The 16,106-nt window shown below is 39.9% G+C and overlaps 1 protein-coding gene across 1 annotated transcript in view; it reads right to left on the bottom strand.

The window, feature by feature from the left end:
- The window catches only part of LOC127974662 (glutamate receptor ionotropic, kainate 2), a 192,828-nt gene that overhangs the window by 69,050 nt on the left and 107,672 nt on the right, over window positions 1–16,106 (bottom strand). Inside the window, exon 8 of the mRNA XM_052578097.1 lies at window positions 7,313–7,456. Within this exon, the coding sequence (XP_052434057.1) occupies window positions 7,313–7,456 (144 nt within the window). The remainder of the gene's footprint in view (window positions 1–7,312; window positions 7,457–16,106) is intronic.

Genomic DNA, 16,106 nt, shown 5'->3' with positions numbered 1-16,106 from the left:
CTCACACTTTTATATGTTTTATATGTATCTTCGGGACAGAAGATCCTCACTGCCATTTTGCAGGTTATGAATTCAGATGCATGTGTTAAGAACAGGATTATTATAATATTATTATTATTATATTATTATTATAATATTTATATATTATTATTTATATTATATATATATATATTTATTAATAAAAATAAATAAAAATAAAAATAAATAAAATAAAAACACAAATAAAGTCAAATGCAAACAGAAAAAAAAAATAATAATAATAATAATAATAATAATAAAAAATATATATATATATATATATATATATATATATATATATATATATATATATATATATATATATCAGTCCCTACAGAAAAACGCTGATTTTTTTGTGATTGTTGCAGGCAAAAATCCTTGATTTTGCGGCACGTTTTCTTAATGCGATGGAATATGCGGGATATTTTTGCAATTTATGCGATGAAATTGCATGAACTTGCAAGAACTGTGGTTTGATGTACTTACTGCATTTAAAATATAAGCAAAATATTTAATGTTTGTCATGATTGTCTGTTCGGTTGAAATAATGTCTGAAATCAGTGCTGATTCAATACTGAATCAGTGAATGCTGCTCTAGATTTCATTCTCCACTCTAATCAAACATGAGAAAAAGCGAGGTTGACTGAAGTAGCTTAAAAACCACCTCATGTGAGACCTGAGGCTCTTCAAAATCTGAAAAGAAAGAAACTCTCTTCTCATATCCTGTGTTCATGAGTCATGGCCGGAACTACTTGGGTACTGACAATGAATAAATGTAAAAAATAAAAAATAAAAATAAAAAACACACAGAGAGCCCAGTATATCTGAGTCTGAAACATATAGTTACTTAAAAATGGATAAATAAAAAAGAAATGTAATTTAGATTAAAAAAAAAAAAAACACTAAAGCGGTGGAGCCACAGTGAAATCTAATATCACTAGATGCATATAGGGCCTTAAAAATGAATATTAAAAAAATAAATAAATGTTTGTTAGGAACAAGAATCTAAAAGAATATTGAGATATATTTAATATATACTTGAGTTACAGGCATGCAAACTTTTGAATAAAACATGAAAAGTGTTTTTTGTGAGTTGTTGTACTGTGACCATTGACATATAATGCAAGAATAAAACAAAAGTAATTAAAAAAAATATTTTCACTTACAAACCTAACAAGCTCTGTGTAAAAATAAAATAATAATGCTGCCATTCCTTTTTCACATTTCACTTGAAAACTGATATTTTAACCTCTCTCTACAAAAAATCAAAAAAAAAAAAAGTGGCTTACTCAATAGCATTAAATGTTTTGTCTTATTTGTGTGTTTGCTTGTGGAAAAGCTACTTAAGCTGATGTTTGAATCAACATGCGGCTTTCTCTTTATCTATGTTTTATGGTGGTTGTCAGTGTATAATAAGTTATGAAACAGATTTCAATGCTTTACTAGGATGTAATATTAACAATGTATCATAAATTTATGCTTTATAAATGAAAGTTAAATCCCTTAAACCCTAAAAGTTTGCAATATTTTTTTACAGTAAAGTTCTGCCAAACACCCACCCCATATAACTTATACTGTAAATTGTGTATCTGTTCTCAGGTCAGTGCCAGGTATCCATCTATATTAAGGCCTTGGCATTTTCAAAGCCAGTGAAATGTCATCAGACTAAAAAGTCCACCAATTATCTGCTCCAACAAAAGCCTCCGCACAGCTTTTCCCAGGCTTTCTTCAGCCCCGGGCTCTACTTGTAGACTAGACAGAGAAGATTCAAAAGAGGGCGAGGGGTCTGGGGCAGGGTCATCACAAGCGGAGATTTGAGTCAATTTATGCACTGTCTTACGAAGAGCAGACCACCTTGCTTTATGTATTTATATCCCCCTCACTTTGCCGTTGGTCTTGGCTGGCTGCTTAAAAGATATCACGCACAGCAAATAAAGGCGGCTTTTTAGTCAGATTAAATATAGGCAGCAGAATGACAGGAGGGTTTAGATTAGCCGTCCTAGTTTTTCTGAAAATAGTACAGAGAGGAATCATTTCCAGAGATTAAGATGAATTTGCTGTCTTCTGCAGCAGTGTTCTCGCCGAATGGTATTCCAGGTCAGAAACAAGCAAACACACACTCATGAACGTGCACGCAAGGGCAAACCGCAGCGCTTTCACAACGTATTCCAACAAAGACTAAAATGCCTTCTTTCTTCCTCATTATATATAAACCACTTTGTTCATAAAGCCACTTGATTGGTGCAATTAATGTTATTACCGCCTGCTGAGAGCTTATTTAAAATAATGTTTGTTCACATGGCAGCATTATTGTATTAATCAATGCAGAAAACATTATAGATTCAGACACACTGTGAAAATGAATGCATTTTCAGGTCGATTGTGGTTACTGGATTGTGGTGGTGGATTCATGATGTACATTCTCAGGAAAGTATGTTAGATTGTGGTAATGTGCTGTATGTCTGTAACGCAGTATATGGGTAACACTTTTGGTGAACCTTTATTCCACAGTGCTCTTGTTGTGTTTTACATGTGCTTTCTAAAGAAATAACTTATGCATGATTGCATGCAAGGACTCTTAGAGTAGTGTCCTTGTTACACACTACATGTACACCACGGTTTAAAAGTCTGGGGATGATAAGAGCTTTTGGATAAAAGTATTTTATGCTCACCAGTACATAATGTATTCAATAATAAAATATAAAAGAAAAAATAATAATGAAGTGAAATATTATTACATTTAAAATAATGTCATGTATTCCTGTGATGGCAATTGTGCATTTTTGATGAACTTTCTGTCAGGATCCTGCCCTGACAGTCTTGTCTGTACTGTCTTTGTTCAATGTGTCTTTGTTTATTTTGTGCCTGAGCACATGGTTGTGTCTCTTGTGTCTACCACGTGCTCCTCTTGTCCCACCTCCTTGTTTTCCCTGGTCACGCCCTCTTGTTTAGTCCCCATTGTCAGAGTGTTGTCACCTGTTTCTCATGTCTCTGTATGCTCTTATTGTGATCATTTCCCTCCTGTGTTTGCCGGTTCGTTTTGTGTGTGAGTTAGTGTCTGCTTAGCGTGCTAACTGTTCTAAACTAATAGCGGTTTTCCCTTGTCAGTTTAAGTCTGGTATTTGTTAGTTTAAGTTTATCTTGTCACTGTTTATTCTAGTCTAGTTTAAGTGTTTCTTTTTGTTTGGATCTCACTTTTAATTTGACTTAAGTTTGACTTGTTCTTTAAAGTATTTATTTTCCCCTTTTGAGTCATTTTCTTGGTTAGTCTTCCAGTTGTTTCAAGAACTTTGTTTTGAATTTGTTTCTTTACCTTTTTAGTTTACTTTGGTTATTTCCCTAGTTAATCTGGTTTCTAGGTCATAACACCCTTGTCTGATTTTTGCCCTTTTATTATTATTATTATTATAGTTGTTGTTGTTGTTCTCATGTTGTCTTAAGTCTTGTCTAGTGTTTTGTGAGTTCTGTCTGTTCCTGTGTTGCCCGCTGCCTTCTCCCTGGCTACTGGGTCTCCCCGCCTGGAGGTCTGACGTGTGTGGCTATACCTCTATAGTCAAGTGCCCTTGGTTCCTGGTGTTGTGGTCTGGTCCCTTGCACAGCCTCCTCTACAGTCCTGCACTCGGTTGTCACCCAGAGCCCCCCTCGGCGGTCATCCCCCCCCAACTGCCTGCTCCACTGTCTACCCATCTACCCAATCCTACTGTCTGGACTGTTCAAGCCACTCCCTCCTATCGTGCTTTGTCTTTTGTCAATAAACGTTCCTTGTTCACTCTGCATCTGGGTCCTCTCCCTCAGAAATCCTGACAGAACGAACCGGCCAAGTCAGGACCCAGCAGAATGAGTATAAAGATCCTACCCCCTGCAAATGCTCAGGAGAGACTGGCCCGCCAGCAAGGCCTGGGTGCACTTCGGCAGCAGGGGCAAGAGGTGAGGGCCTTTGCCCAATTCTTTTGGACTATGTCTAGGGGCCTTGAGTATCAGGATGCAGCCCTTAAGGATGTCTTCAACCTCTGTTTGGATGATCCACTGCCTCAGTGGGAGATGGAGCAATTGAGGATCTTGGACTTTTGGAACTTTTCCAATTATTTGCACCACCGCAAGGATTGGCAGATACTTACACCACCAGAGTCCCCCTACAGTGATCACCCCACTCTCACTCCATCGAGTCAAGTCCCTGATCATCTTTTGACTCCCACTGAGAAAAGGAGAGTGAGAAGGAGGGCAGCCAAAGCTGCTGCATCTGTCATGGAGGCCTCTGTGCTGGTTCCAGCCTCCGAATTGGCTGAGTCCCTCACAGTCACGTCTGAGTCAACCAAGTGCTCTGAAGCGGTCAAGCTCAAGGAAGTTGTGAGGGAGGTTCCCCTGTTAGCCCCTGTTCCTGTGCCAGTCAAGCCTATTTTAGTCCATTCCAAGTCAGTCAAGTCCAGTCCTGAAAATTCTGTGTCAATGTCAGTTCATGTAAGTCAAGAAGTAGGTGATGTGAATGCTTACAGGCCTGGGAGACGAAAGGGTAGGAGGGCCCGCGCCAAGAGAACTAGAGACCTTAGTCTGGAGATCCCTCCTGCAGTTTCCCTGGGTGATCTCAAGTGGCCTGCTGCTTCAGTCATGACCATGGAGTCCAGTGGTGAGCAGCCAGCTCCAGAGCTCACTCCAGTGTCTGCTCCAGCCCCTGTGTCTAGCCCACAGAGGACTCCAATCTTGGTGGCCCCAGCGGGCAATTCCACAGCCCTCGAGGGCGGTCAAGAACCCACTCCCGAGTCTGTTCCAGTAGCCCCGGAGGGCAGCTCAGCAGCCCCTGAGGGCGGTCAAGAACCCACTCCCGAGACTGTTCCAGTAGCCTCGGAGGGCAGCTCAGCAGCCCCTGAGGGCGGTCAAGAACCCACTCCCGAGTCTGTTCCAGTAGCCCCGGAGGGCAGCTCAGCAGCCCCTGAGGGCGGACAAGAACCCACTCCCGAGTCAGTTCCAGTGGCCCCGGAGGGCAGCTCAGCAGCCCCTGAGGGCGGTCAAGAACCCACTCCCGAGTCAGTTCCAGTAGCCCCGGAGGGCAGCTCAGCAGCCCCTGAGGGCGGTCAAGAACCCACTCCCGAGTCAGTTCCAGTAGCCCCGGAGGGCAGCTCAGCAGACCCTGAGGGCAGTCAAGAATCCACTCACGAGTCAGTTCCAGTAGCCCCAGAGGGCAGTCCAGAACCAAGTCCGGAGCCCATTCCTGCAACCCCAGGGGGCCCTCAAGAATCAGTCCCTGAGTCCATTCCTGCAGCCCTGGAGGGCAGTTCGTCCACCCGCCAGGCCACTCAAAGGTCAGTCTCTGAGCCCATTCCTGCCGCCCCAGGGGGCAGTTTATCAGCTTCTGAGTCTCTTCCTGTGGCCCAGGAGGGCTTTTCGACAGTCCCCACAAACAATCCACAGTCGCCTTTGGAGCCTGGTCCAGAGAACCCTAATCTCTTTGAGGCCATTCCAGAATCCCTTGCTAGTCATGTCTTGCCAACCAAGAATACCCCGCAATCCAACCTGAATACCCAGTCCAGTTGGCAACCCTTGCCTGTGAGAGGTGTTCCTGTAGGGAGAGGTGCCACCAGCCATGACCCCACCTTTGCAGAGTCGGATAGACCGGGCTTCCCCAAGCCGGCAGCACCCTGGCCTAACCATTCCCCTGGAACCTTTTCCACCCCTCCCAGCCCACCCCCTGTTTTCCCTGATAGGCCTGGATTTCCAAGGTTTTCATCCCACCCACCCCCCCAGTCAGTACCATCTTGGCCCCCTACCATGCCTGTGCCCCCTTTCTCTCCTCCACCCAGGGTGGACACCTGGAGGCGTCCTTTGGAGGGGGGGTACTGTCAGGATCCTGCCCTGACAGTCTTGTCTGTACTGTCTTTGTTCAATGTGTCTTTGTTTATTTTGTGCCTGAGCACATGGTTGTGTCTCTTGTGTCTACCACGTGCTCCTCTTGTCCCACCTCCTTGTTTTCCCTGGTCACGCCCTCTTGTTTAGTCCCCATTGTCAGAGTGTTGTCACCTGTTTCTCATGTCTCTGTATGCTCTTATTGTGATCATTTCCCTCCTGTGTTTGCCGGTTCGTTTTGTGTGTGAGTTAGTGTCTGCTTAGCGTGCTAACTGTTCTAAACTAATAGCGGTTTTCCCTTGTCAGTTTAAGTCTGGTATTTGTTAGTTTAAGTTTATCTGGTCACTGTTTATTCTAGTCTAGTTTAAGTGTTTCTTTTTGTTTGGATCTCACTTTTAATTTGACTTAAGTTTGACTTGTTCTTTAAAGTATTTATTTTCCCCTTTTGAGTCATTTTCTTGGTTAGTCTTCCAGTTGTTTCAAGAACTTTGTTTTGAATTTGTTTCTTTACCTTTTTAGTTTACTTTGGTTATTTCCCTAGTTAATCTGGTTTCTAGGTCATAGCACCCTTGTCTGATTTTTGCCCTTTTATTATTATTATTATTATTATTATTATTATTGTTGTTGTTGTTGTTGTTCTCATGTTGTCTTAAGTCTTGTCTAGTGTTTTGTGAGTTCTGTCTGTTCCTGTGTTGCCCGCTGCCTTCTCCCTGGCTACTGGGTCTCCCCGCCTGGAGGTCTGACGTGTGTGGCTATACCTCTATAGTCAAGTGCCCTTGGTTCCTGGTGTTGTGGTCTGGTCCCTTGCACAGCCTCCTCTACAGTCCTGCACTCGGTTGTCACCCAGAGCCCCCCTCGGCGGTCATCCCCCCCCCAACTGCCTGCTCCACTGTCTACCCATCTACCCAATCCTACTGTCTGGACTGTTCAAGCCACTCCCTCCTATCGTGCTTTGTCTTTTGTCAATAAACGTTCCTTGTTCACTCTGCATCTGGGTCCTCTCCCTCAGAAATCCTGACACTTTCAGCATCATTACTGCAGTCTGTGGTGTCACCTGATCCTTTATAAATCATTCTTATATGCTGATTTGCTGCTCAAGAAACATTTCTTGTTATTATCAATCTTGAGAAAGGTAGTGAGGCTTACTATTTTTGTAAAATAGGGCGTATTGCAAACTAGTATTTATTTTGAAATATGTGAATTAAAATATATTTGAATTGAATATTTTAAATAAAATAAAAAATATATATAAATAAAAAAATATATATAAAAAAATAACTTATATATAATTTTAGTTTATTTCATGTTTTTTTAATTAATATTTAGGTTTAATTTGTATTTATTTATATTTGTGTGTGTGTTTGTGACTTTGAGGCAATGCTAAAACAACACACCATCTTGTGATAAACAACACTATGTGCAAATGACTCCTAGTGAGCAGTGTGATGCGCAGTACCTCTTTGATGAGCGTCATGAAGCGGTTTCCGAAACGCCAGGGTTTGTGGCGATTACACTGGAGCGAGCTGACAGTGATCTGAGGAGACTGCTGGACGGCCACGGCCACCACATGTACCGCGTCATACATCAGGGCAGCATCTGTCTGGAAACACACACACACATTCAGAGGTCAGTCGGCCATCAGCAGTGCACCTGAGACTCTCCGACGGTAATTAACCAAGCCTCAAAAACAGGTTAAACTCCAGTGTCATGAGCTGTGATTGCTGTATATTCAACTCAACGAACAACCACAGAGAATGAGGAAGTGTCAGAGTAGCCTTCAGTCGACTGCCACACAAAGTGACAGCCCTCCATACCGGAGACCTCTCATTCCACAGACCAAAATAAAATCTAATTAGTGTTTGCCTTGGATGATTGAGAAGCAATCACAACACCTCCCAGACTGGGCCGCTATGGAAATCATGCCTGAGGGGGCTTCAGAAATTGCTATCCTGTCAAATAAATCAGAGCCAAACCTGTCATTTTCCAGCTTTTGTCTCTGATTGTCTGCCGCAAGGTTGTGGCTAAAGATGGCTCTGCCCTAATAATACTGCAACTTCACGCAAGCCTATTTGTATGTTTGCAGCAAAATAAATCAGCATTGCCGAAAATTACAGACGCTCTGCAAGAAGGCCAAGAATTAAAGACCCATCTATGAAGTTAAAAGTGTAGCAAAATTCAAGAGCTTGCACATTTGAATTTTGGAACTTGTACAAAAAAATATGTGTAGCGTTGCAAATTTCATTGACCAGGCATCAAACAATAAAACAACTTTGTTTTATTACATCATAACTGTCTGTGATATACTGGAGTCACCTGTGTGATTTGTGTGAGGAGTGATATTTGTGTCTACCTGCAGCGTCAGTAATGATATGGTCTCAGAGTAAATCACAGCTATATATGCATTAGACCGTTGGCTAAACGTCACAAAAGTGGAAACACTTCAGGAGTGTCGAAGTCGTCATCGGATTGGTTGAATTATACAACCAATGTCATTGAGTGTGTCATTCTTTAATGTTCTGCCTGGAAACAATGATACCGTGGTGCCAAACCCCTTCACGAAAGAAGAAAGCCATCGTGTTTACAACTGTGACGAAGATCGGGATCAACTAAACACTGGATTTTTAAAGTATATGAAATACTTAAAGTTTGCGGCATAGAACCATTAAAATACTGAAATCAGAGTTTTACACACTGGTCTGTTATTGTGGCAACATCTCCACACCTCAAAATGTGATGATGAATGAACGAACTGTGATTGGTTGTTGGACATGTCAGTCAAATGGCCTCATGGGCGGGCCTTGGCCAATGAAAGCTGCCATGGTTTCCAGACCTTCCGCCGTCAGTCTGAAGGTATGGCTACACGAGAGGAAGCTCACTAGGGTTTGAAACAGAGCCAGTCTGTCATGTTAACTTCCAAAGTGGGCCACCAGTAAGTATTTCGGACAAGATTTATGGATATATGACATTACGAAATGTGATTAATTCATCAAGTATATTGACTGCCCTAATTACTACATGATGCCTACATTTCATGTCCATGGATGATAATTAATAATCTAACAATTTTCTTCCCTTTCCATTAGAGGAAAGCATATTATAATCTCGCATAAATATTTTATAAATCCTATTTTTCAGTTTGCTTGAAATTGCCCTGATCTCCTTTAAAATACAGTTTTTGCAGTATCTGTTTTTCAATAAATAGGTTTCGAGTTTAAAATGATGATTTAAAAAATGTTGAAGTCAACACATGGTAACATTCATTGCTCAAGTCAGAAAATTAAGGTTTGTTAAATTGAGTGCTATTTAAATCTTCTTTAAACCGTGTCTTGCAAAATTTCTGTCAATTTTGCTACTGAAATTATTATAAAAAAAAAAAACATAATTAAAAATAAATAAATAAAATAATTTAACACAACACCACGTGACCATAAGTTTATATTTCAAGTGTCCTCTCATGTGTCAGTATTTTACTTTGTTATGGTGTGCAATATTATAATTATTTCAAGTCAAATATATATTTAAATTTGAAAATAACTTCTGGATGGTAAAAATAATGTCTTCACTGGTGACAATGAATTGTGTGTGTGTTTAGTAATTTAATCTTTTGTATCAGATGAGACTATTTGTGTGTACGTGAGGCAACAATGTATGCAATAATTAAAGTGTCCAGTCAACTGTGTTAATGATAAACTATTTATTTGTTTATATTGGTAGAATACAAGCTACGATATACAAAAGTGCTGTGCTTTTGGAATAACGTGAGGATGAATATTGGATGAATTGGGTGAGCTTTTCCTTTAAATACATGTGCTATTTCAAGTGTAGCACTTAATCAGAGTGTGTAGTGGCATACAGTTCCACAGTTGACAAATTCCTCAGAGATATCCTGACTTCCCTTGAAATATCAAACTCGTGTTTAAAACTTGGCAACTAGAAGAAACAGATCAACTGAAACAAACAATCATATAAAAGAGCAAACCAGTTTCATTGATGTGATGTGTACCCCGATTAAAGAATGAGCCATGCACTGTCCTGATGACTGAGGGCAGAAAACGTCCACTACAATATTAATAATCTGTCCATGAGCGAGTGTTGATGAAAGCGAATGGGTGTGAAGATGCCACGGGAGGCGAACTGCCCGCTTTGGGCCCAGGGCTTTAGTCAAAATGACTAGAGGATGTGTGTGTGTGTGTGTGTGTGTGTGTGTGTGTGTGTTGTGTGTGCATGTGTGGAAAGTTTGACTAGTGGCTGTTTCGCACCACCACAAAGCTGTCAATCACCCTCCTACCTCGTCCTACACTAACACACAGATCGGCTTCATAATCACTTGTCCGCCATTCCACGCCTGTCAATCAATCAGGATGCGAAGGGAGCACAAAGTGGCAGCCACTGGTCTTGGAGGGAGATGAGACACGGGATGAGGCGTTGTCAGGAACGGACGTGCCATGAATTCACATGTCCGATCGCCCCCCATCCCCCTCTTTTTGGCATCTGGCTGGGCCATTAAAAGGGGACAGCTGAAGCTGGGGAGAATACACATTATCCTTAGTCACCCGGCCCACCAGCGAGGCACCGTACGTCAATGAGCCCAGCTTATGCATTGTGAATAATAAATAAGTAATAACATCAGACAAACAGACGACAGGGCCTCTACTTGAATACTAAATGAATGCTCCTATTACCTGCCTGTGTGTGTGTATGTGTATGTGTGTGTGTGTGTGTGTTAGCGCAGCTTTGTGTGATGGAGCAGAGGAGAAAAATCAAAGCTCAGGGTGCTTGCGATCTCTCCTGGGAGGCATGCTTTGTTTTCTTCAGATTTTCATCAGAGCTTTATGGATCTGTCGGCCTTGCTTACTCTATACCAAAGCACAGAAACCAGCCCATAAATGTAAACTAAAGATGAGAAACTGGTAAAGACTTGTAAAACATGGTAGCTTCCGTCTTGACGACTAGCTATCTGCATTAGGGGCAACTAAACCATTTATCGATAATGAAAAAAGTTGACAATGAAATTCCAATAACTCCGCTCTTCTTTTTCTGTTTAAGGACAGTCTTTGTCTATGATAGCTAAGAAACACATTTCTAAGAAAATACAGTGGAGGTCATTTATGCTCCAAGTATGTCAATCAAATAAAGAGCCATTTTTTTATTTAATGTTTTCTAAGCTTTGTTTCTTTATTGACTCTATAAGCTTATAATGTTGAATCAACTAAAGGTTATTTTTTTTTTTATTTTTTTTTTTCACTATTTCAGTCTTTCTACTTAGAAAACGTCGATTTGTTTCAAAGTAAATCCTATTCATTTTTTTGTATTATTATTTTTTTTCAGGGATCATTAGATGGAATTGTTTTCTAGACTTGATGCACTAATTATTTCACATTTACAAAAAAAAAAAAAAAAAAATGGAGAAAAGAGCCTTTTATATAAATTTCAACTAAAAATAAAAGTAGCATTAAAAAAGCAAGACATGCTAATTTCTAGGGCTTTTTTGTATGTCTTATTAGAGTTGTATATGATAGACTGTCATTCTTAAATCATGCGTTATGTTTGTAAAAACCTTGCCTGCTAACCAGTGCCGTTGTACTCACATTTAGGAATATAGAGAGTGGGAAAAAAGCAAGAAAGAGAGACTGAGGCAGATAACTGTGGATGATGGAGAATGCCGCACATTTGTGTAGCTGAGCCCAACAGGCAGACATGCAAATGATTGAGCAATACAACCACTTCACTCTATAAACATCTCATTAAAATCAATTATGTCACTCCTGAATGAAATCAAAGCTAAACACTTTAAGAGCTGCTTTTCCCCTGTGGAAGCCGATGTGAGCGTTACCACAGATGTATTTTCTTTTTGCACCTCGTTCGCACGTCCTCCCCTGCCTTGTGCTGAAAGATTTAATCTTCTCAGCTCAGATTGCTTTCAACACTTTTATGAATTGTTAAAATGTGGAGGTCTGGCAGGGAGGTTTCCGTACATCACTGATCGAGGCTCTGGATAAAAGCGTGACCCTGTGGTTACAGACTGCAGCAAGTGCTCTTAAGCAAGGCTTTAATCCTTTTCTTATTTTTTTTTTTATTTTTTTTTTAAGTAATACTAATACTTTACTTTCTACTTTACTCAATATGACAATTTGACAGTTCAAACATGAAAAACCGTTTATGTATATAATTTATGCAAAACTAAGCATAATTTAGATTTCAATTAAAGTTTGGAAATGTATAACAGTTGCTTGCATAAATAATTAATTTTTTTTTTTTTTTTTTTTTTTTTTTGCAAATGGTTAGACTTCAATTTGCCAAGCATCATATGGTTTTGGAATAACATAAATATAAACCTTGTAGCTGATCACGACATGCATTTATGAATATTTTCAGTTTTTTATTTTTTTATTTCAAAAGAAAGTGAAAGAAAAGAAAATGTAAAATCAGGCATTGCTTTCTAGAGGTTCAAGGAGTTCAAATGATATTGCATAACAGAAATAACTTTTCAAAGGTTTGTTTAGTCAGTTATTAGACATTGGTGAGCATACACTATGAGACTGGTACGATTTATTTATTTTAGATTTATTTTAAAGGTTTTAAATATCTATTATGGGTAAAAAGGTGAATAATATGCATGTGTTTGAACATGACCTTGAACGATGAATTTACAACAGGTTATCTCTCAAAGCTGTTCATGAAGCCGAAACCTTTGGGAGATCACGCTATTATCTGTCAAAATCACTTAGTATTGACCAAGAAACACTCCTCAAGTGACCCGTCTAAGCTTGAACTGTCAGAAATATGACACGCATCACATGGGATTAACCTGGTGCATTTCATCAAGATATGAATGATAAACATCAGCTGTGATAGAGCCATGAACACATCCCTTCAGACCATGTTAGGAGAACACAGACAGAGAGTACCGTACATATCTGCTCTTTCATAATATCCCACAAGCAAGTCCTAGGCACATCATTGTACCTATATTTGAAAGAATCTGCAAAGCTAAAATTAAGAACTAGCAAAAATTTCAAAAATAAAAATCAAATCATATTGCATATCAAGGATAACTCACATTTTAAATGTGAATATTAAAATGTATATTTCGTTAGAATTAGAAGTGGGCATACATTCAAAAGTTTATTTTTATTTATTTTTTTTATTATTATTTACTTAGAAATATAGTAAAAACTGTAATATTGTGAAATGTTTTAACACAATTTAAAAGAACTTTTCTTTTTGAATATAATTTGAAACATTATTTACTCCTTAAAGGTGCCATCTGTAATGTTTTGCAAAAAAAATCAAGTCATACTCCACATTCCATACCAGATGGGGGCAGTATGCCTCAATAAAGTGAATTGGTCTACTCTAGAGTAACAAACGAGAAACAGCATAGTCTCTATGATCCGCCCCTACTTTCACAACAACACTACAGCCATAGCCGAAGCCTAACTGTCTAGAGCGTCAAAAATCGCTCTTGCCGCTCTGCTCATGACGCTGCAGAAAGATTTGTGAGCGATCAGACGCTCTAACGTAGATCGAATGCTTATTTTGTATTTAAAGCGCCCGCAAAGCAAACAAGCTTGTTGATCTCGTGCAGACTAACCACAAGGAGTTATAACCTCATTAAATATTGTTGTGGACGAAATATTATGATCCTTTACTTAAAATGAACAATCTCAGACACCTTGGTCCACGTATCACTTTTAATTTTTTTTTTTTTTTATGTCCCTGTAGTCAAACAGGGACACATCATAGATTAATACAAACGCTAAACAGCAATAATCAACCTGTCCTTTATTCTGCTTGAGAACTAATGTGCCAACTCTCAAACATTCACCGTGAGACACATGCAATTGACTCTTTTCACACGCTTTCACGCCACACATCAATTTTTTCACGCACAGAAAAACCACGAAGCAAAGAGGACACGGAGACCAACAGACTAGACAGAGCAGGTTAGTTATGATACATAGGGCTGTGCAAAAAATCGAATGCGATTTTCATGCACCTCTCATCAGTAAAGACGCTCCTGTAATTAGAAGTATATCTCCAGCATGTGCATTCAGATCAGGGTTGCCAGGTTTTCACAACAAATCCTGCCCAGTTGCTTCTTAAAACTAGTCCAAAACTAGACCAATCGCGTTTCCGGGAGGTTCCCCGATAAAAATTGCTTCCCGGGGTTAAAATATAAATTTTTGGGAAGGGTTTCCCTGGTAAAATTAGCATTTTAGGGGCTAAATATCACGTTATTGGTATTGGGATTGCTTCAAACCGCGGACATGAAAAACAACCGCAGACTTGGCAACACTGGTTCAGGTGGAGCGGCAGTAACTGCAAAGAGCCTTAGTCTACCGACAACTAACACAAAATCGCTTTCAAAATCGACAAAGAATCGCCTGCGATTTTAACATCGATGTTGTGTAGATTGTCAGTGAATTACGGCTCTGTGTAGTAAATGCCAACCAGTGTTGCCAAGTCTGTGGTGGTTGTTTTTCATGTCCGCTGGTCACAGCGACCCCAATACAAATAACGTGATATTTAGCCCCTAAAATGCGAATTATACCAAGGCAACCCTGCTAAAAAAAACTATATTTTAACCCCGGGAAGCAATGTTTTATCGGGGAACCTTCTGGAAGCGAGATTGGGCTAGTTTTGAGAAGCAACTGGGCAGGATTTGTTGTGAAAACCTGGCAATCCTGATCTGAACACACTTACTGGAGATATACTCCTAATTACAGGAGCGTCTTTACTGATGAGATGTACATGAGTAAAGACATGCACAGCCCTATATAATAAAATGGGTAACGTTAAGTTATAGCTAGCTAATTATCAAACGCAGCTACGGTTAGCCATCGCTAACATTAGCACGTTTATCAAACAGCCTTCAATACATTTCTATGTTATAACTTCCCGAAAACAAATACACAAACATATAAAACAAACTTCTAGCGGAATACTAACAGCATCTAACTTGCAAGTTCAGAGTCAAACCTAATTTCTTTCAGGTCCATCAGTTGTCTCCAGCGATTAAAAGCAGTGCCGATGTTTACTCTGGTATTCTTATCGGATTTGATTTGTGATTCCGAGCGTGGTTGTTTCCCTGTAGCGGGTGTTGGTCTTTTGCCAAGGGCTTCAGCTATCCTTCCGCTCTCTTCTCTGAACTGAAAGTAGTGGGCTGTACTTTCCACACGATTGACATCAGGTCCAGGTACGCCCTGCGAGTTATTCGTGTATTTGTTGCAGGTTGGCTGGTGGTTATGTTGCCCGCATACCACCTCTCACGGCCGAAACTGGTATTACAACACCTGCCGGGCCGGGGCTAGTAATGCTAATGCTAATTAAGGTTGATATCTCTGCAGCACTATAACTTGACATTTTTTTAATGACATCATCGCCTTTATTTCTTCTCATTCTTTTGATGCGTGTAGGTCATGTTATGGATATTTTTACCTCAATTTCTGCATATGGCACCTTTAATAATTTATACTTTATCATTGTGACAACCATTGTGAGTGTGTACCATTTACACAAATTTGTGTTTTTGTAGTTTACACAGAAATGATAACAGTGTAATTTTCAAAAAACCTGCACCTTGAAACCCATTTGCAATCATTTGCTTTTTAGGACACCACCAAAACAAATTAAATTTTTGAAATTAAATAAAATGTATGCATTAGCAGACATTTTTATCCAAAGCGACTTACAGTGCATTCAGGCTTCAAATCTTTACCTATCATGTGTTCCCCGGGAATTGAACCCCCAACCTTGCGCTTGATAGCGCAAAGCTCTACGACTTGAGCTACAGGAACGCGACAATGTACAAATGACCCCCATGTACATGAATAACCAAAATGCATGAAAGGTTTTCAGTTTTTGATTAATAAGGTTGTTGTGTAAATGCTCCCTAAGTTGGGAAGTTCTGTATTTGCATCAGTATAGTATACAAGACTCCCAAGGCTAGTGTGAGAAATATTTCACAGCCACAAATGTGTATACTCTGTGTGTGTGTGTGTGTGTGTGAGATGTATTGGCAAAGGGCTATGCCAGCCACAGGCCAAATACATCATGTGCATTATGACCAATGCTGCAGACATTAAAAGTGCATAAGCTGACCTTTTGGGCCTCTAGACCATGAATATTCCATTTTATTTGATTGATTGATTTATTTTTTACATGAGCAAGCTGAACTGAAGCATGTATATCAGGAGTGCAGCAGCATCATATGCCGGGCATCTTTGTGTGCAGATTGCTGTGTAATT

The sequence above is a fragment of the Carassius gibelio genome, chromosome B16 (assembly GCF_023724105.1).
Source record: "Carassius gibelio isolate Cgi1373 ecotype wild population from Czech Republic chromosome B16, carGib1.2-hapl.c, whole genome shotgun sequence".
In the NCBI taxonomy this organism is placed as follows: domain Eukaryota; kingdom Metazoa; phylum Chordata; class Actinopteri; order Cypriniformes; family Cyprinidae; genus Carassius; species Carassius gibelio.
The sequence above is the reverse complement of the archived record's forward strand: the minus strand, read 5'-3'. Positions and strand labels throughout refer to the sequence as shown.